The sequence below is a fragment of the Neophocaena asiaeorientalis genome, unplaced genomic scaffold (assembly GCF_003031525.2).
Source record: "Neophocaena asiaeorientalis asiaeorientalis breed wild unplaced genomic scaffold, Neophocaena_asiaeorientalis_V1.1 scaffold534, whole genome shotgun sequence".
In the NCBI taxonomy this organism is placed as follows: Eukaryota; Metazoa; Chordata; class Mammalia; order Artiodactyla; family Phocoenidae; genus Neophocaena; species Neophocaena asiaeorientalis.
The window spans coordinates 1,061,777-1,082,462 of NW_020172826.1; the positions used below are offsets into that span (position 1 = coordinate 1,061,777).

The 20,686-nt window shown below is 38.7% G+C and overlaps 1 protein-coding gene across 1 annotated transcript in view; it reads right to left on the reverse strand.

Annotated features, from left to right (window-relative positions):
* Nucleotides 1–20,686, reverse strand: part of COL25A1 (collagen type XXV alpha 1 chain) — a 466,880-nt gene that overhangs the window by 112,527 nt on the left and 333,667 nt on the right. Inside the window, exons 8-10 of the mRNA XM_024741942.1 lie at nucleotides 13,036–13,107; nucleotides 12,178–12,285; nucleotides 10,585–10,620 (exon numbers count right to left, since the gene is read on the reverse strand). Of these exons, the coding sequence (XP_024597710.1) occupies nucleotides 10,585–10,620; nucleotides 12,178–12,285; nucleotides 13,036–13,107 (216 nt within the window). The remainder of the gene's footprint in view (nucleotides 1–10,584; nucleotides 10,621–12,177; nucleotides 12,286–13,035; nucleotides 13,108–20,686) is intronic.

Genomic DNA, 20,686 nt, shown 5'->3' on the forward strand with positions numbered 1-20,686 from the left:
TAAATTATAATTTAAACCTTAAAATGTACTCATTTCAGTATAGGCTCTGGGTGATGTAGAATGTATTAACTTTTTTCATTAAAGGATTTTGCACAATGGACATAACCTTATTCAAAAGATAAGAACCAAATGAGCCACCGAAAAGTTCTAAGTGTGGAGTAACGACATCACTTATCTGCAGATAAATGTTTACACCTAATTTTCATGGTCTTTCAGAAAAGACTATGGAGAGCTATGAAAACTTAAAAGTTCTAAACAGGTAGGAAATTACACAGTGTACTGATTTTCTTTCCTGTTTTCCCCACTCCCACTAGATTCCATTTTTAAAGATTATGGAAAATATTATGTAGAATATGGCAGTCAAGTAAGTTAAAGAAATACTATAGTTCCCATTTGGTGACTGCCTTTACTAAAAGCGCGTTACTCGGGCCTGAGAGTGATCGTTTATTCCTCCGCCTCCGGGTGCACCAGATACTATACTTACTCAGGAACATTCTCCAGTCTGTCCTCTTCTTCAGCTGCATTACCATGCTCTTGTCCAACCCGCTTCTCTCTCACCTAAGCTACTGTGACACGCATCTAAAAGCCACTGTGTTTTCAGTCTTCTTCAACCCTTTCTACACAGTGCTGCCCGAGGGAGCTTTCTAAAAGGCTTACAGGTTTCTACCTTGCCTCAGCTGAAAAAGCCTTCCATGGCTTTCCATGGATTTTGAGAGAAAAGTTCAAGCTTTTGTAACAGTTGTAGTTTGCCACATAAGCCATGCTTCCTCATCTCTATACCTCTGCACCTCTGGTTGTCTGTTCCTTTAATGGGCTTCTTCTCTCTGGTCCTGTCTCTTCCACTCATTCCATATTTCAGGGCTCAGTGCCTCCACCTTTGGGGCTAGGTCGCCTTCTTTTGTTTTCCAAATCACCCCTATGACAGCACTCCTTTCCCAGAATTTACCAACAATGTTGTGATTGTCAGGTTACTTCTTTCTTCACTCTACATGTCTTTTATCATACACAGAAGCTGCACGGGCTTCTCATTGCGGTGGCTTCTCTTGTTGCGGAGCACCGGCTGTAGGTGTGTGGGCTTCAGTAGTTATGGCACATGGGCTTCAGTAGTTGCGGCACGCGGGCTTGGTTGCTCCACGGCATGTGGGATCTTCCAGAACAGGGATCGAACCTGTGTCCCCTGAATTGGCAGGTGGATTCTTAACCACTGCACCACCAGGGAAGTCCCTGGCCTATTCTTACAGCCTCTAGATTACCTCTAAGTGCAAGAGTGAGTGGAGGAATTCAATTCATGGCTTCTATATTAAAACGGCAAAGCAAAAATCATCTTGATTACATGGTCTCATTGACGCGGAGAGTGTCACGGATGTGGATGTAGGTCTAAGGTCTCTAATGCATATCAAAAGCCATCATGCAAACAGTAAGTAGAATTATCAACCCATGTTAATCTTCAAAGCAGGCAGCTAAGAAATGGATGTTTCTATAACCATTATGCATTGGCTGCACTTTCCAGCTTGTAAAAATAACACTTTTAATTAAAAAGTCTTTTGTTTGATAGATCATGGAATGGAAAAAAAAATTAATGAATTTTTCTGACTACTGATGTTAGCAGAAATTTGATTGAGGTATTAATTACTTAAACAGAATGCAGAGTTTCTAAATGATGTGCTCTAGGATGTCTCTTGGGAGGTGTTTTAAGGCAAGTTCTGGTTGCCTGCTATTAGGAAATGATGTTCTGTGTGAGCAGGGGGCGGACATAGTTCCTGTTCTGTCCCTGATGGCTAACAGTAAAATTCAAAGCTCTAAAAGCTGCTGGTCATTTCTGGATGCAAGAATATACAACCAGCTTCTGTAATAAAAAACGCAGGGAACAAAAAAGAGGTGGTCCATCTGTGAAGGGGAGAATAAAAGCCCCAATCTCTTAAGCCATTTAAAATTATTTCCTTTTTGAGTTAAGAATTTTTCCAAGATTTAATAAAAGTTAGGTAAAATGAAGAAAATACTTTTTAAAGTCTGTTCCCACGGGGAAAAATGATAACACGTATAATCTAACTTATTGGAGTCATAAAATGTTAGTATCAGACTTTCTCAAGGGTTTGGTGCAGCAGACTTTAATTATAACCTTTTGAAAGCTACTAACCTGGTCACAAGATCATAAAATACAACTTGGTTTATAAAGGGTAAGAGGAAATTTGAAATAAATAATGGAAACTTGTCTTACTTAAGAAGGATTCATTTAAGATGTACTTATATAAAATTCCACGTTCTCCTTGGATGTTTGATGAGTGAGGGTCAAGAAACATAAACTCTAGCCACTATTATACGTGAGTCTGGAGTATAATTCAAATGATGTTTTACAAGATTCAGACTCCATAGCTTAAGTGTGTGGAAATGCCAAACGAGAAACTTTTGGGAAATGTTTAGAATGTAAGAGAGTGTGCTGATATGTTTTCAGCATAAAAGCCAATGATTTAGCTGAACTGGGTATGAAGGAACGTAGCATAAACAAGAAAAGAGCAGGACAGAGCTGAGATGGGAGAGCCTTATCTCTTGTTTCAAGTCCTCCATGGACTCTGTCTTCAGTCACATGGAATCATCTTTCCCAAGCAGTTTCCCATTAGCCTTCATGCAAAGGTCTTAATCATTCTTCGAGGCTCAGCAGCCATAACTCACTTCCTTTGTGAACCTTCTCCAATGCACCCAGGCAGAGCTTGTTTTTGCCCTCTGTGTTTCTCTAGCACATTTTAACTGGCTGTATTTTAATATATTTACATATTTATCAAATCTACTTGACTAGGCAGCAAATTCTTTGGGCCATATATTCTACATCCTCAGCACCTACATAGCAGTGCCTAGCAAATAAATCATTATTGGCTACACTGAAACAATGAATTAATAAATATGAAAATTATTAAATTCCATTTACCGAATTTCCTCCATTGTTTTGCAACTCTAGCTATCTTACTTCTAATCACTGGAAAGAGTTCTCAGTGTTCTGTTTTTTTTTAAGATGGCCATCTAAAACTTTTAATCAAATTGAAAAAGATATAAAGCAAAACTTTTCTAGTCTATATAAATAATGATATTATGAAATAAAATGGTTACATCACAGTAGTACCTAATGGAATCAAAATACTAGGGTGACTCATCCAACATCATCTATTTAGAAGATACATAGACAAGCTCTTCTGGTGGGAAGTTAGACATCATTCTATTTTTCTCCTTAAAGTTCTCAGGTTTGAGGCAGTTGTTTCCATTTAAGTATCTGGGATTTTCTTCTGTTTCAATAATATCATTCCATAATTTCTATTATTTGAAGAAGTTCCTCTAAAACAGGTCTCCTTCAGAGCCTATCAATACGATGACATGTTATTATATGAATTCATGAATATTTGATGAAAAGTTTTAAATGCAGTCATTAATTTTTTAAAAGAATACATTCTTTTTGACTTCTCTACCTCATGTGCTAACTTTTTGGGGAAAATATTAAACCTGGATGATTCATTTGTTGGTGTTTCCCCAAATCATGACGCTCTGACCTCTTTATTGGAGGTCTCTTAAATGCTCAGGAAATTAAAGAAGCCATACATTTTTCTCACCACTTGAGGAAACCAGGACCCAAGACTAAATATTGGATATTAACTACCACCAGCAGATGAAAGACGGATCTAGGTATTAGAGAATCTATGTTCTGATTAGGTCCCCAAACAGAGATTCTATCACCTCTTACCAAATATCCAAGGCTCAAATTAGTTCAATCCATCCCTTCTAAATATTTAATAAACTGTTTCTCCTTGCTGCATCCAAAATGGAAATGACCCGTAAAGAAAGAAAAATTAACAGGCTTCCTCTGCCCTCTGTGATTAAGCATACTTCCCTAGTGTACCATAAAGGAAACAAATTTATGGTTCATGAAGGCCTGTCACCCTACACTATGCTCAGTAAAAAATATTTCCACTGAGTAAAGTACAAGTGCTTTTGCTATTTTAAATCAACAATGCTAAGAAACACTAACTGCTAAAATTTAAATATCCTACGACCAGCAGAAGGAAGACTTAAATTTAGAACTCTAATATGTACTCATCTACTGTCCAGTTCTGTTTCCTATCTAGACCAGCCTTACCCAACAGAACTTTCTGGAACAGTGGAAATAGTCTCTATTGCCCAATCCAGTAGGTAGCCAGTAACCACATGCGACTACTGAGCACCTGAAATGTGGCTAGCGCCACTTTTAGAAACTGGATTTTAAATTTTATTTAATTTCAGTTTAAATGGCCACATGTGGCTAGCGGCTACTATATTGGAAAGTGTAGACCTAGCAGATCTACACTGTAAAATGCGTAAGACGACAATCGGGTGAACTGGATTCTATCCTAGTTCTGCCACAGACTACTCTATGAGCTTGGTCAAGTTATTTGTTCACTCTGATGCTGTTCCTTTATCTGTGAAGTGATTAACTAGATGATTCCTAAGATTTCTTCCAGATCATTTATACTCTAGTTAAAAAACAGTCACAGAGTGTGACTAAAAATCGCTACAGTTACTTTCCCTCATGAAAATCAGTCCTTTAGTTACACCATGCATATTCATGAACACACATATACTTCAAATTATCTATAATACATGAATGAATACATGAAGATGCAGAAGAAAAAGTAGTTTTCTGTTGGATTTAGCCTGCTTAATCCTACTCCTGGCATGCGATGATATTGGATGAGAGAAAAATATAAACAGGATTTCCTTGCATTAGTACCTGATTTACCGATTCATTGAATTATGCAGTCATTCAGTTTATTGAATACACTAAGCACCAGACACAATTATTTTGTGATGTGATAAATGCTGTGGAGGAGGGGAGAAGGCAGCTTCTAAATTAGCTTGGGGGAGTGTGAATGTCTGTGAATGAGGAAGTGTGTGTGAAGTTTTCTCGAAGGAGGTGACCAGAGCAGAAGTCTATTTTTTTGAGTCCATTCAGACACATGGCCCCAGTACTGCCCTTAGCCCTGGGCAAGAGGGCTCCTGTGTTAGGGTCCACACTTTAGAGATCTCTTCCCTGACTGCACACCTCCTCCTGTGGTAGCCCACCTCCTGACCTTAGACTGTACTTCGGGTTCCTGGGACCTTGGGATTCTCTGCCCCAATGACTGGAGCTCCCTTCAAGGGCTGTGAATTGTCTCTCTCCCAGGTCTGTTCTTCTGCAGGTGAACCACACCACTGGTGTGTACTACAATAAACTGGAGGATGGGGCAAAGAGGTGGGTATTTTGAGGCACGCGGATGGAGTTTGATCCTGTGAGCATCCCAAATGTCTACATATGAGAGCTTCAGTCTCATAGAGATGCGGATATTAGGTACCCGTGGGAGAGCCGGGGAGCAGGCCTCGGCCCATTTGGAAAACCAAGTATTACAGGCTCTGGTGGGTTGCAAGGACCCTGTCGGCGTGGCATTTACATGTACTTCATGGACAATCAGATTAAGTGAGAATAATAAAGCAGTAGAACAGTTGCTAAGGCACCCCGGCAGGCAGTGTAGCGTTCACAACTGAAGTAATGCAGTTTCACCAAAAAAGGTTTCATCGCTAATGTCTAGTCTAATAACTAAATATCCTAAGATGAGTTTGGTCATTTTGGTTATTTGTGATTTGAAGGTTTGTTTGCCTCATGAAGAGAAGCCTGTTACTGTGTCCGATGTCTGCCACCCTGCTGATCAATGCGGTTGAGACAGCAAAGTACAATTAAGTAAAATGATAAGTTTTATCAAATCTGTGGGATAGCAGTGCATTATAACTAAATATGTTTAAAGTAAATCTTCACATATTGGTTAATTCAATTTTATTTTAAATGAAGCAGAAGCAATTATCTATGCTGATGTTATTAGCTACCATAAACTACATTATATTCACTTGACACAAATGTATTAAATGTGTTTGCAGGCAAAATCAAAATAAACTAAAAAGTATCTATAACTTCTTTGGATACAATCCAAATTTCGCTTTAAGGAACAATAACAGAAAAACTTTTCTGAGTTTTGAACTCTCAGACACCACCAGGGCCCAGCGAATGACATTTGAAGTACTCTTATAATTCAGAAAGAGATGAATGGATACGCTATGGAGTTTGCATATATTTGGGGGGCAGGAGAGGAAGGAAGGGTTTCAGTGTAGGGAAAGTGATACGGTCTATGAAACCTTGGTTATATACACTTTGGACAAAAAAATAATTTGCAGGAAACTGGGACTAGTTGGTATATTGAATATATATCATTTGTCTTTTATGTTTTTGAGAACTACTATATTTGTCAAAGAAAGAAACAGTAAGGATATCAAAAGGAAAGACACTTTCAAAAATACTATTCTAACAACTATTTAACCTCCTGAAGAACTGAAAAATAAAGACCGTTTGTGCCGGGGTTCAGAGCTTTAGCATTTCCAGCTGTGGTCAGTTCTTGGTTTGATTCTTGAGTCTAATTTTATGAGCCAGAGAGATTCTCTCCTTATTTAGATGGAGTCCAGTTCGTTTTAGCCCATGATTCTGCCTTTTAAAATCTCCTCTAGAACTTCTCGCAAAACCTGAAGGTCTTGTTTATGGAATAGGTGCGCAGCAGGGTTAAATAAATGTGGCACTGCTTGAGAGGCAGGACTTCTTTTTTATTCTATTAGAGATGCTGTTAATCTTCAGATGATTATTTTTGCGATATAAAATATACAGCGTGGATTATGAAAACGAATTCCCCACCTGACACACTCATAAACAGTTTTGAAAGAGCTAATTTTAGACCAGTCCTAGTTTTTTCATTTCATCATTAGAGACATTTTACATTTTAAAAAATTCTCTAGTGCCTCTCAAGAGCCTCACGTAAGCAAACACTCCTCCATGGCGCAAACCAACAGAGGTAGTGGGTTTTGCGTACTGTGGAAAAGATGAGAGCGGTGGTATATATTATCTTCCCTTGTCTGAGCTGGTGGAAGGGAAGGGGTGTGTTATGAAAAGGTGAGGAGGTAAGAAGATGTGATATATAGGAGAAGACCAAACACAATGATGGCAACAAACAGGACAAAAGGAATAAGTTGCATTGTCAATCACATTATTTGACACACTCTAATTTAATTGACAGCTATAGTCACACTGTCGTTAGTCCTTATGTCTCACAGAGTGGTCTTTCTGTACGCCACGTTATGTCATTTGACATTTTTGTCTTAACAGCAATACTTCTCATTTATGGAAGTCTGTGTTCCATAAAGCATTTTCATATTTTTATTATTTCACTTGCTTCTCACCATATTCCAGTGATATAGGTGGAATAGGAATTATTGCCTATATTTTATAGACCAGTAAAAAGGATCACAGACGATAGTCATACACTCCTGAATTGTTCTGAGGCCAGAATTACTAGTAATATGTACTTTTCTTTCTACCAGACTTTGAGTCAAGACACAAACACCCACATACGCACACATATGTATAATATTTGAAAGGAAAAAGAAAATTTCTAAGGAAATTCTTCTCCTCATGAAAGCTGCTATTATATTTCCGGTATCTTCTCTCTTTGAGATGGGTTAAAATACAGAGGTGCTATTTAAGTTAGTAAACATAATGATTTTTTTCAAATGATACTTTTAAAAATAATAGAAATATTTCACTTTAAGCAAATATGTAAAAATTCAGTTTGCTGGGAAGAGGAATTAGGGGACTGTATTGCTTTATGAAAAGACTCTGAATGGGATTGCTTTAAATAGCAAAATTTCCCAGCACATTTAAGCTATGTTGATTTATGAAAATCTGATTCATATAGAACTTTACAGGAATACATCTGTTATATAAATCCATGCTCACCTGTAATTTACTGTAGAGGGAACAACTGAGTGATAATAATAATAACATACTCATACAATTCTTCATTATATATTTTAAAGGGCTTTCTCCTAATTCATCGCACTTGTCTTTGGCAACCTTATAGGGGAGGCAGAGAGGGCATGATTTGCCTTTCTTTACAGATGAAAAATTGAGAGGTTAAGTGACTTGCCCAAGGTCAGACAGACAGACCATTCATTTACTGCTATTTGAGTGATATAGTTTTAACAGGGTAGTCAAGGAAGTAAGGTTCTTCCTCTTAATTTTTTTTTTTTAACCAGCTGTGAAGGCTATTAAAACAGAGGTGGATGATCTCACAAATATACTGTTGGATGAAAGAAGCCAGACACAAAAGTTGCATATTGTATGATTCTAGTAATATGAAATTCAAACACAGGCAAAATTAATCTGTGTTGGCAGAAGAGGGAGATGGTGATGGGGGGGATGGGTAAAGGGGGTTTCTAGGATATGATAACCTTCTATTTCTTGATCTGGTTTGTGGTTGCACAGCTATGTTCACTGTGAAAATTCACTGAGATATATACTTATTTGTCTACTTATTAAATATATATTATACAAGTTTTCTTTTAGAAATGAATTTTACATCTTTAAGAACAGTACAATGCTGTACTTTAGAAGATCACTACATTAGACATATCCTTTGAACATTTGTGATTTCAACTGAGTTTCTCAGCTTCATTTTTTGAAATGAGAATATGAACTGTATCTGAAGAGTTTAAAGAGAGAAGAGAGGTTCAGAGAAAAATACCCAGGATCATCTTTATCTGAAAAGTTGCTATATGAAATGGGAAACCAGAGCAAACTAAGACAATGACATAATTCATTTAGGACTAGGTGGAACATTTATATTTAATGACATTAAGCTAGGAGTGGTAGGGAAATGGGACTAATTTGTTATTCACACCGTGTATTCTAGAGCGTGTATATGAATTTAAGGAAGATAAGATTATAATTTTTTAAACATCCATTTTTATTTTAGAACTTTGCTGTGATGCTGCAAATGGGCATCAGGGTAGAAAGCCTGCGGCAATGATAAAAATCATAGGCTCTGCACATCTGGGGACAAACAATGGCTCCTAAGAATCCTAAGTAGCCTTGGACGTAAGAGTGTATGGGAGGAATATGTTTTGACCGTTATCCACAATAGAAATTACAGGTGCATTCAATTGCATAAAGCAATTTCAAAATTTCTATGGTAGTTTTCCAAAAACTCTTCACCCCCTCTGATCCTATAACCTGGAGAGCTAATGCTGCCCTTGTATGCAAAGTTACCACGGATGACAGATGTTTTATTTAATTTTCACATATGGTCTTTTGTTGTTGTTGTTTTTCTTTCATTTTATTCTTTTTAAAAAGAATCCATTATAGTACTCCCGGCCTGATTGTCTGTATCAAATATCTATCTTGATACTGTAGGTCAGAAACAGAGAATTTCCAGGCAGTGGGTCAGGTGTGGTCCCAGGATGTTTCCATTTCACCAGTGATGTTTTGAAGGCAGCTACATGACAGCTAGGACTACAGCTTGCTGAGTGTCTCCCCAGGAGGGCTGTTGAAGGCATCCTGTGCAGGGAGAAGCCTTTGACCTTTAGCCCATGCACACATTTGTTTTAATTCTTGACCAACTAGCGTGTTCTGATGCATTCGTTTCACTAAGACCTAGCTTCTATTTTTTTTTAAATACATTTTATATCCTGAGCACCTGCAGGCTGCATGCCACACATCGCGTGAAATGGACATGATCAAGTGGACCGTCATCACTGCATCCAGGCAAGTGTGAGACATAGCTGTCTTCTGGAATTTGAGTTATTAGAGCGTCATCCTGTGTTCCCCAATATTGTTCGTGTCACAAAGTAGGTCAGGAAGGTAGCTCCAGAGACAGGGAGGAAGTGACAGGGAGAGGTAAGTTGAAGGAATTCTACTCTTTGGGGCTCAGCAGGCTGCCCTAACTTCTCTTTCACTGGCAAAGCATAAACAAACTTGAGGAGCTGGGACCTGCGTGTTTACGCGCAAGTCCAAGAGGAATCATTTCATGATCTTCTTTAATGACAGAGATCAGGAACGCACCACTGTTTCTCTCTGGGTAGGAGGACAAATGATATTCAAACCATAACTGCTGACATTTTAACCACTAACTTACCATTTTACTAACAGTTTCAGGGATCGAGAAGGCACAACTGTTCTCTCCCTTCGGCAAAAGAAAAACCTCTGGAATCACTGTCGAAGGTTTGCTCTACTAGTTCACAGGTAGTGACACCTGGTTCCTCTGAAATCTCATTTCTGTTGAAGCTAATAGGCACATCCCTGAATTTAATCTCTTATAACAGAGTCTTCCTCAGCATCCTCTGTCACTTGCTTCACCTGGAATCTCCCTCTTTTTTCCTCCTGTATCAGTTCTGCAGATGTGTTGTCATGTGATCCTTAGCATGTGATGGACAGGCCCTATCACTTCTTTTTTGGTTGTTCGTTTTAAAGGAATACATTTTTTTTTTTACCATTAAAAAAAATTGAAGTATAGTTCATTTACAATGTTGTGTTAGCTTCAGGGGTACAGCACAGTGATTCAGTTATCCCTATCACTTTTTAACTTTTACTAATTCTCACTCTTTGTTACAGATCACAGAACAGGCACACTTGTTACACACAGTCTTGACCACAGTTTTGAGTAACTTGTCTTTTCATTCTTTTCAGTATCGAAAAAGATAAATTCAGATACTTGCCATCAAGCCTTGTTCTCCCGGTTTCCCTGGTTCACCCTTAAAAAAGAATAATGATAATTTTATTAATGCTGTAAACAGTAAAAACCAATTTCAATCTTCTTTTTTTCTTTTTCACAATATCCACTAGGGATCTTGAATGTCAAATATATACTTTTTAGGCTAAAGAAAGGAATGCAAATACAATGTCATTTAAAGAGCGCTGACGTTCTTTCTTCAAATGCATTTTATAAACATTTTAGGATTTAATACAACGAATCTACATTACAGCAGAGATTTAAGAATTATGCCAAGAAGGTATTCTAAATAAAAAGAGTAGGAGTGATTATACTGTAAAGCAGCTATGGGTTCTCTATCTTTTGGGGTTTCATCCCAAGAAAAGGTGAGACATTAGAAGACACTTTTAGGATGAAACCACTACCTCTGATGGTCCAGTGAAGGCAGTTCTAACAACCAGCATATTACGCTGAAAGTCAATTCCTTATTTCATATGACAAATTTATAGCAACTTTTGGTGAGGGGCATGAGGCTTATAAGAAGGTTATCCCAGCAAAGTTTTAAAGTACCCTACAGTCTTAAAAAAAAGAGTCACTCAAAAATTACATAAATATATACATATAAAAATGAAATCTACCAAAACATTAATGACTATGGCTGATTTGTTTTTTCTTTTTTGGTTGCCTTTATTTTCAAATTTTTCTACTTTGTGGATAAATATTTTATTATTACTTTTGTACTATAAAAACACTGATGAAAATAATTTAAGTTAAAGCAATACATTAAATAAATAATTTAATTCAGCAATAAACCTGAATTTCACGTCCTAAAGTCATAAGTGTACAAATTTTTGACCTTTTCCATGTATTTCTTTAAATTGCCGAGTTGTCTCTACCCAACCAAACCATTTATCTAGTGTCCTGTGCTACTACTCTATTATTGACACTTGTCCAATCTTAGTAGCTAAGTACTAAGTAAATTAGTACTTAAATCTAAGTGTTGAGATCGCTGTTAAGTCATTTCTATTAATAAGCTTCACATACAAAGGACAAACGATATTCCAACCATAACCACTGATGTTTTAACCATTAATTTTACTATTTTATTAGTGATTGGGGGGGTCAAGTTACTTGCAAGGGATAAATATTAGGAAGATTTACCTCTTTTACTTTGCATAAATTGCATAGGACTTTATTGTCTCTATTTTGATCCTTTGTAAAATGTTATCAATCTCCCACCTAGTTTGTCAAGCTAGTCTTCCGTTTCAACCAAAGGCATCGAGGTACTCTATGGCAGTCAGGACACAAGTGAGATCGGGCGTCTCCACTCGCAGCCTTCTTGAGGCTTACCTGAAGACCAGGTCAGTTGCTGTCTCCAGGCGTCTCGCCGTGGTTTGCGTGGGTGCCCCGAGGGTTGAGTGGTAAAGCAGATTCCAGCTGACAGTACCCTCTCCGCTCCGGGACTTTCCTATCATCCCACTTCCGTCAACCCACTCCGCTCACTTGACCTCTGCCACCCCCGTCCCCAACTCCAACCCAATTCTCAGCGCTTTAAAGGAAGCAAAACCTGTGAGAACAACTGATCCAAAAAGCAACTCACAGGCACTCCTGGCATTCCGCGGGGGCCATCTTTCCCTGTGTCCCCAGGAGGCCCTCGTGGGCCTGGAGGTCCTGGAGGGCCTGGAGGCCCAGCCTGTCCTTGGTCACCCTAGGATGGAGAAGGGGACAGACCATCAATAACCGTGAAAGATAAAGACCCAGGTCTTCTTTTCAACACTTTAAATTTCTATTATCTAATTCACATTTATACTGCGAAAAGACCCAGAACAACCACAAATGGTAAAGCCTGTAGGCAATTTGCCTGCCAGTAGGAAGCAAATAAATATTCATGCTGGGCGAGCTGAGTAGACGTTGTTGAAATCAAAGCAGCTCAGAAACCAGCACTCTCAGCTCTTGGAAATAGTGTATATGTTACCATGATACTCAGAGCTGGCAGAAAACGTCTGCATAACTTTATCCGTGACAATGCTGCATCAGTTATATTCACCTGGCTTAATAAAATGGCTGCATTTAGAGTTGGACAAATATTTACTTTTTCATAACCTATAAAATTAAACATACAAGGCTCTTGTCATGCTGTGTAATAATTTATAAATTACCAAAGCTAGAGAGCTTAGAAACTGGATCTATCACTGCATGTAATTTTTAAGCTTTCTTTTTTTTTTTTTTTTTAATTGAAGAAGAACTTAGATTGGCTTTCTATACCTTTTGGTTTTGGTATTTTCACATACATTTCAAACAAATGCAGCTCACTAAACATAATTTTGCTCTAGGATATTTTAAAATAAATACCCACCACCCACACTCTGCCTATGAGAGATAAATGGCAAAGCAGCAGTATACAGAGTAAAAATCGAATGTAAAGGAGAAATCAGACTCGAGCAAGGATAAGCACTACCTTAATGAGGCGGCGTTTAATGAGCTGCTGATCAGCAGAGAGAAACCCATGATTGATTTTAGGAAACACCATCTGATCAGTCAGGTGAGGTCAAAGGTTGGAGTTCAGAGGTGAGAGAGTTGAAGAATAGGCATCAGAAGGCCCCAAGAAAGAAATAAAGATACACACATTAGACTCATAATAACCATCAAACAAAACAGAACTGGCGCTTGTGTCTGACATCGGACCCTCTGGCTCTTCTTGAAAGAAACAGAACCCTGAAACGGGATGGGGAAACCAGATTTTTAGTTAGAAATGAATCTTTTTCTGCTGTGGGCGTTGGGCCTCTTTCAATGTTGTGTGTTAAAGAAGCAGGTAACCTGGGGCCACCTGCATCCTGCACGCTGAGCGGAAAGTCCGGAGACGAAGCGCCAGTTCAATTTCCGTCAGACTCCTCAACCAGCATAACGCGGCACGCACTCGACTGTCATTTTATGGATGCCCGAAGTCCAGAGTATTTAGGATTGTTCAATCCACTGAAAACTGTCACAGAGCATTGCGATGCATGCCAATCAAACCACCGAGGCGTGGCACAGGCTCACAGAGCTTGCCTGCCTCTCTTCGACTTCGATACGCTCTTCTCTTACAGGCTCAAGATTTTCCTTCTTAATGGACGTTTGACCTCACTGATGGAGGTGAGGTTCCAAGTGCCCAATAACCTGTGTGTGTGAGGAAAGGACTGGACTCGGAAAGCCAGTTGAGCTGTTGCAGCTCACTCTTATGCTGATTGCGGGCTCTGACTGCGCGGGCATGGGTGCCAACCACGAACCTTGACGGTGAGGATCTGATTACTGTGCAGAGCGGCAACTGTGGAGAAGCCTGGCAGACCCTATGGACAGGGCACAGCACGAAAACAACACGACACAAAACGTCACACAGACATTCCACTGGTGGACAAACACAACAAGCACGTACCTAATGCCACCCCGTCCTGGCTCTAAGTCTTGCCTTGTTTGACACAGTAAACAGAATCAGACACATGAGGCCCCCAAGCCAACCATTTCTTAAAGGGAACGGTCAGCTTGAGAACTCAGGTACACTGGGATCTGTGTACATACGCTTAAGATTTCTGGACTCTTACGTACAAAATGTTAGTACAGAATGGAGATAACTACAGACTCTGTTATGAACACAACACTGTAATTTCCCTCTACTGATATTCTGTTTACAACTCAGGACATACAATACATGTATCAAATCTTTTTTGGACAACAGTGAACAGAATTTTGCAGTCAGATCAGATGTATTCCTCAGAATAAATGCAGTACGCGTCAAAAAATATAGTCTTACCACCCACATATCAAAATTTCTGTCTCCAATCATATGATGATTCTCAGGTCTTTCCTGTTTCAGGAATTCCTGCAGAGGTGGTGGATGGAAATCTGTCTCTTATAACATGTGTATTTCATGTCAGGGGGATTTATGGTCACACTCTGCAGTAATCACTTCTGTCACGTAACTTTTCCAAAAGAACTTGACAGTTCACACACCCCCTTGAAGCAGAAAAGTGGTTTTGAATTCCTTAACCAAGGAAAATGGGCAAAGGATATTTTAAAAGCCTGTACTTTACTAGCTTGTACTAACTTGTGTTCACAGGCGTTATCAGTTGGGTAGGTCTGAGAGAGAAATTTTGCCTGTGTTCTTTTTCCAACAACATGTGATATCAGAGCCTTGTATTCCAATTTTTTCCCCATAAAGAATACTTTTACCATACAAAAATTAAACAACAACCATGATAATATATGGTCTCGAGCGTCTGCAGGATTCCTTCCTATGTTTTCTCCTCCCCACTGCCTTTCTCCTCTTCCCACCCAAATCTACTTCGAGGATATTTCTAGAAAAAGCCAGAAAGTTTCTAGTTTTTAAATTTTATTAGTTTTGGTATATTTTCCCCCTTATTTCCTCCTTATTAGGGATATATTTTTCTTAAGAGAGACAATAAAATTATGTTTGTAGTCTGAGACATCGCTTCAGCCCTAATGCCTCTGATTCTTGTTCTTTAGAGCTGGGACTTCTCAGGAAGCAAAGCCTAGGAAATCTTATCCCTTTTGCCAAGTCCTATCTGATAAGGTTATTAAGTGGCTGGGTAGTTTTGAGGTGACCTATATCCTCTTTTTCTTCTCCTCAAGTAAAAGTCCTTTAAACAGAGACTCTCCACAAATTCAGAAATGCTACAAGTTGGAAAACAGATGTGTACAGTTTGCTTTTGTTTTACTATGGAATATGAGTTTAAAATGTTATTAGATGGTAACGTGCCAGCATCTTTCCATCTGTGACTCATTAGCCCTATATTACACAGTCAGAATTTTACATATAAACCTCATATTTATGTAACAAAGAACAAAAACAGATACAAAAAAGAAGTCTATGAGGGATCAGCATCTTGATTAGTGGCGATAAATCATAGTGTTACTTTAAATGGGATTATCTAACAAAAATAATTTAAAATTAAAACCCTTTTAACAGCACACATGGTAGACCTTACAAATGCTTTGAAATTTGCATGTATAAATAAGTCACTTCTTGCACTAATATCTGAGCATGACCAGTTTGCTGTTTGATCACATTTTCTAAATGCTTACAAAAAAGCATTAAGTTTTAGAACTTAGTTTGGTTTCCAGTGTTAATGAGATCTAAAGAGAGAAGTGGTTAGATAATTCCCATCTCAGACAGATACTATTTCTCCAACAGAAAATCTCTATTTGAGGAAGCTGATTTTTTTTTTAACATCTTTATTGGAGTATAATTGCTTTACAGTGGTGTGTTAGTTTCTGCTTTATAACAAAGTGAATCAGTTATACATATACATATGTCTCCATATCTCCTCCCTCTTGCATCTCCCTCCCACCCTCCTTATCCCACCCCTCTAGGTGGTCACAAAGCACTGAGCTGGTCTCCCTGTGCTATGCGGCTGCTTCCCACTAGCTAGCTATTTTACGTTTGGTAGTGTATATATATATGTCCATTGCCACTCTCTCCCTTTGTCATAGCTTACCCTTCCCCCTCCCCATATCCTCAAGTCCATTCTCTAGTAGGTCTGTGTCTTTATTCCCATCTTACCCCTAGGTTCTTCATGACCTTTTTTTTTTTTTCTTAGATTCCATATATATGTGTTAGTATACAGTATTTGTTTTTCTCTTTCTGACTTACTTCACTCTGTATGACAGACTCTAGGTCCATCCACCTCACTACAAATAACTCGATTTCGTTTCTTTTTATGGCTGAGTAATATTCCATTGTATGTGTGTGCCACATCTTCTTTATCCATTCATCTGTTGATGGACACTTAGGTTGCTGAGGAAGCTGATTTTATATTCCTCCATCATCTTAACAGTGGACATGCTACCAGTCAGGTGCTTAGAGCAACATTTAAAAGATTTCATCAGTGAGTTAGGCAAAAGGACTTCAGGAGTTTACATGCAGCAGAGTAGAAAGGGGACAGGTGGGCAAATTCTCTTAAGTTCTAACAAAAATCCATGGCCTGGGCTATAATATCCTAGGACTCTGTGCTTTTCAAACTGGGGTAATGTTTGAAAAAAAGCACATGCCAGTGTCCTGGGGAGAGTTTAAAGGCAATAATAAATATAGTACCTCTTCCTTAAGAGTCCATTTTAATGAATGGTGTGACAGGAATAAGCTGAAGTACTGAAATCATTTGTACACATTTTCACCCCCAAATATTTTGAGCTCTTAAGAAATTGGATATACAAGCGTGTAAAACTACTTTATAGAATCCATTTTCCTGAGCATAAAGACTCAGATAACTTCATGAATCTTCCCCACATTCTGTGAAGTAGGTAACCAACCAGGACCAGTGTTTTGACACCATTACAGGAGGAACTCTATCTCCCTTCATTACCTTCTAGAAGGAAAGACGCTGGCCTACCCCAAAGGGATGGTGAACAAATAAGTAATTCATAAGAAATGCTGCTAACTACTTGGAAGCCATAAATTCAAGATGCTATTGTCATTTTTATTGTGTACTCAGAAATGATGAGTGTTACATGATTACATTATAGTGAGAAAATTTTGGGTTTTGTCAAGAATATTCAATAAGGCAATGATAGAGCCAGAAACTTAATCCAGGAATTCTGATTCCAGACTTTGTCATCATGAAATTTTGTGTTTATAATTTCTCTCTACTTGTTTTATAGTTTAAGTATTAGAAAGCTTAAAAATAGATGAATATACAACAATATTTAAGAAGTATTTACTGAGTCCCTTCTGTGCAGTCTTCACTGTGCTAGGCCCTGGGGATTGAATAGAAAGGACCCTAAGCTCACTGGGTTTAATGTGTGGCGGGGAAATAGGAAAAAATAAGCAGCCAGTAATGACAGGAAGCGATAATCATTACAATGGAGGAATGGAGGGGCTGCAAAAGAAATGAAACGTGCACCTAATGCAAGGTTTGGGCAGCCATGGAAGACTCCCCAGCCAGGTGGAAGAGGGGATGGGGGTTGGCAAGGCAATAGTAAAATCAAAGACAGAATGAGCATTTAGGAAGATGTTACAGTAGTCTAGTTGAGGGACTGTGCCCTAGAACTAGAGGACAAACTGATAGTTTCGTGTGATATTAAGGAAGTAGAATCCATAGGACTTGTAGCTTGGCTGAGAACATAAGGGAGAAAGGGGAGCAGAGAATGGTCCTAGGTCTCTAGGTTGAGCAACTGAAAGATGGTAGAGGGAACACTAGAAGGAAGAGGGTTTTCTGGGGCAGGCAGGTGGTTTCAGATGATGAGTTCAGTTAGCTTGCTGAATTTGAGGTGTATATGGACAACCAAGGGGCAGACACTATTTTATATGTGCATATAAAATAGTCAGGAGAGAGGTGGGAATCACAAGTCATAGGGCTATGTGGGGTCACCTAGGGAGGCTGTAGAGAGAACAGACCTAGGAAGGAACTCTTGGAAAGACTTTGATTTAAGGGATGAACAGAGGAAGAGGTAACTACAAATAGGATTAATAAAAAGTGGTTGTAGAAACAGGAGGAATGTGAACTTTCCTAACAAAGATTCTGTACAGGCAAATGACTCAAGGTGGTAGACACACTTGACTCCACTGTTTACTGCATCATTCACTATGCTGAATAAATGCACATAAATGACCCATAGTAAGAACAGGCTAACAATGGCCAATATCACTGATGATGGATGCTTACTAGTAAGCACAAGGGAGTGTCCGTGAGGTTGTAGAGGTCTGGAGGAAGAAATAAACAATTGTTTTAATTATAAAGGTGGTCAAGGGGCCCCCATAGCAAATCGTATTGGAAGAAAAGGTATGTGTTATGCTGAGAAATGAGAACCCCTGAGTTTCTCCATAGTGTAAACAGTATCATAATTCTGTTTACCCAAAACATATCATGCATTGTGACACAACCATTACAGTGGGTCTGTGTGTAGCATAAATAAAGACACATATTCCTAGAAGTTGATAAAATGATTTCTAGCTAAGAGAGACCAGATGGGGAAATATTATAATAGATAGCAAAAATATTTAGGTAAAAGAATAACTTTAGTTTAACAGCAGGAACTCTTAGAAGGCTAACTAAGGAAAAAAATTAAAAGGAAGAAATTTGCTGCTAAATCATTCCATATTGCAGTAGATGGCATAATCTGTCTGAAGAGAAAAATCAACCATATGAAGCTAAACAGCTAAAAGAATCCTTTGAACAACCAAATAATATGAGCCCTGAAGCCTGTGAAAAATCAGTATTTATAGCTGGCTGAAAAAGACTGTCTTATGATAATTATGGAAAGAACTAGCTTTCTGTAGTTAAATTAAATATTTGGCTCAAAAAGTTAATTTTTCCTTTTTATAGATACTCCAAGTTCCATGCTATTGTGTTCTATCATAAATGTTAACCCTAGTCACTCCAGGAATTATCTTTTATATGTATATGATAAATGTGAATTTACAAATTATTTAGAAGAGAAAGAGAACAATGCAATCTCTACATTGACAAAGTCATGTCATTAAATACTATAGCCACTGAAATGCTATGTAAGCAAAGACAAACTGCAAAGGATCTATAAACAAGCAGAAAGATGGCAGAAAAACTTCAACACTGGAAGAGGTAAAGAATAAGCAAAACCACCTGAAGTACACATACTGAGACAGGATCTCCTTGCTACGATCTAAGAAGGGATTCCAGGGGGTGTTGTGTTTCCTGAGGGCATACAGCTAAGAAACACCAACAAAAGATAAGACGTCATGATAAGAGGTAGGATTCCAGGACTGCCCCAGCCCAAGGGAACCAGAGAATGCAGTGTAGATGTGGGAAACAGGGAAGAAAACAAAAGAGCCTCACAGTCTGGAAAATAGTGCAAAATTAAAATTATGTCAATTTTATTTATATAAACTTTGCTATCATTGAATCAGTCCTCTGTTAGGGTTTCTTAATAATAATAAGGTAATAAATAATGATGATGATGGTAATGATAGTAGTGGATACTCATATGATACTTACTATGTGCCGGGTATTAGTTCTAAGAGCTTTAGCTCTTTTACTCCTCACAACAACCATTTGACAGATGAGGAATTGGAGGCACAAAGAGGTTATGGGTTTTGCCCACCTAAATATAGGAGCAGAGCCAAGATTCACACCCCAGCCATCTGCTGCAGAGTCTACCCTCTTAGCCACTATACATCCCATAAATCCTTCACAGTCTCTGAATTTCATTCCCATTTATTCATTCATTTATTCAAGAAGAATTTATACTACTCTAAGAATTATGCTTACTATAAAAAAGGCAATATTTGGACACTGAGATTAGAAAGACTTTCCCCAGGCTTCATGGAGCTTAGAGTACAATGAAGTCATGCAGACATTAAACGGGCAATTATGAATGTGGCTGGGATCTCTTTTCATATAAGTGTCTATGCTCTTTTTCCCTTATAGTCCTCCATTTCCTTTGTCCCTCAATCAAGCTCTTGGTTGGCCATCTGCTATTGAGTCAGGAGAGGTACGAGGAGGCAGGGTGGAAAAGAAAACTTGCTTGCCAACATTGCTAGAAATCAAAAATATCTAGGAAGATATTCCCCCAAACTGGAAGAGAGGAAGGAGAACTGTGGTCCTCGAGAGCAGAGGGGGCCTAAGCCCTGCTTCCCCACAGCACTTCCAGGAAGGTAACAATACCTCAAAGAAGAAATGGCTATGTGACTTACCTAGATGCACAGGACCAGGGGCAGCCTTGCAAAAGATTTCCCTGTCTGAAGCATGGCACAGAAAGAGCAGAGAGTCCCCCATGCCCCAGTGATGCAGCACTGACACACTGTTTCTGAAGGGCCTTGCAGGTTAGCTGGGCCACGCTGCCTTCTCAGCAGCAAACTGTGTGGACCGACAGGAGAAGACAAGGTGCCTCTCAATTCTCACCCCCAGACCTTCTGATGCTATAAGACCGCAGAAAAGTGAGTCTGTCCAAAAGGAGGAAGAAAGTGTGGAAATCTCAAGAAGACTGATGTTTGTTGTTTAGTCAACAAGTGGAGGAGATGTAGGTTCAGAAATCAAATTGTTATAGAAAATTAAGTCTTTAAGATGACCAAGAAATTAATTTTTCTTAATCATCTGAGGTTTTGGATGAGAATCATACCCTCGAAGTGAATATGATGACTG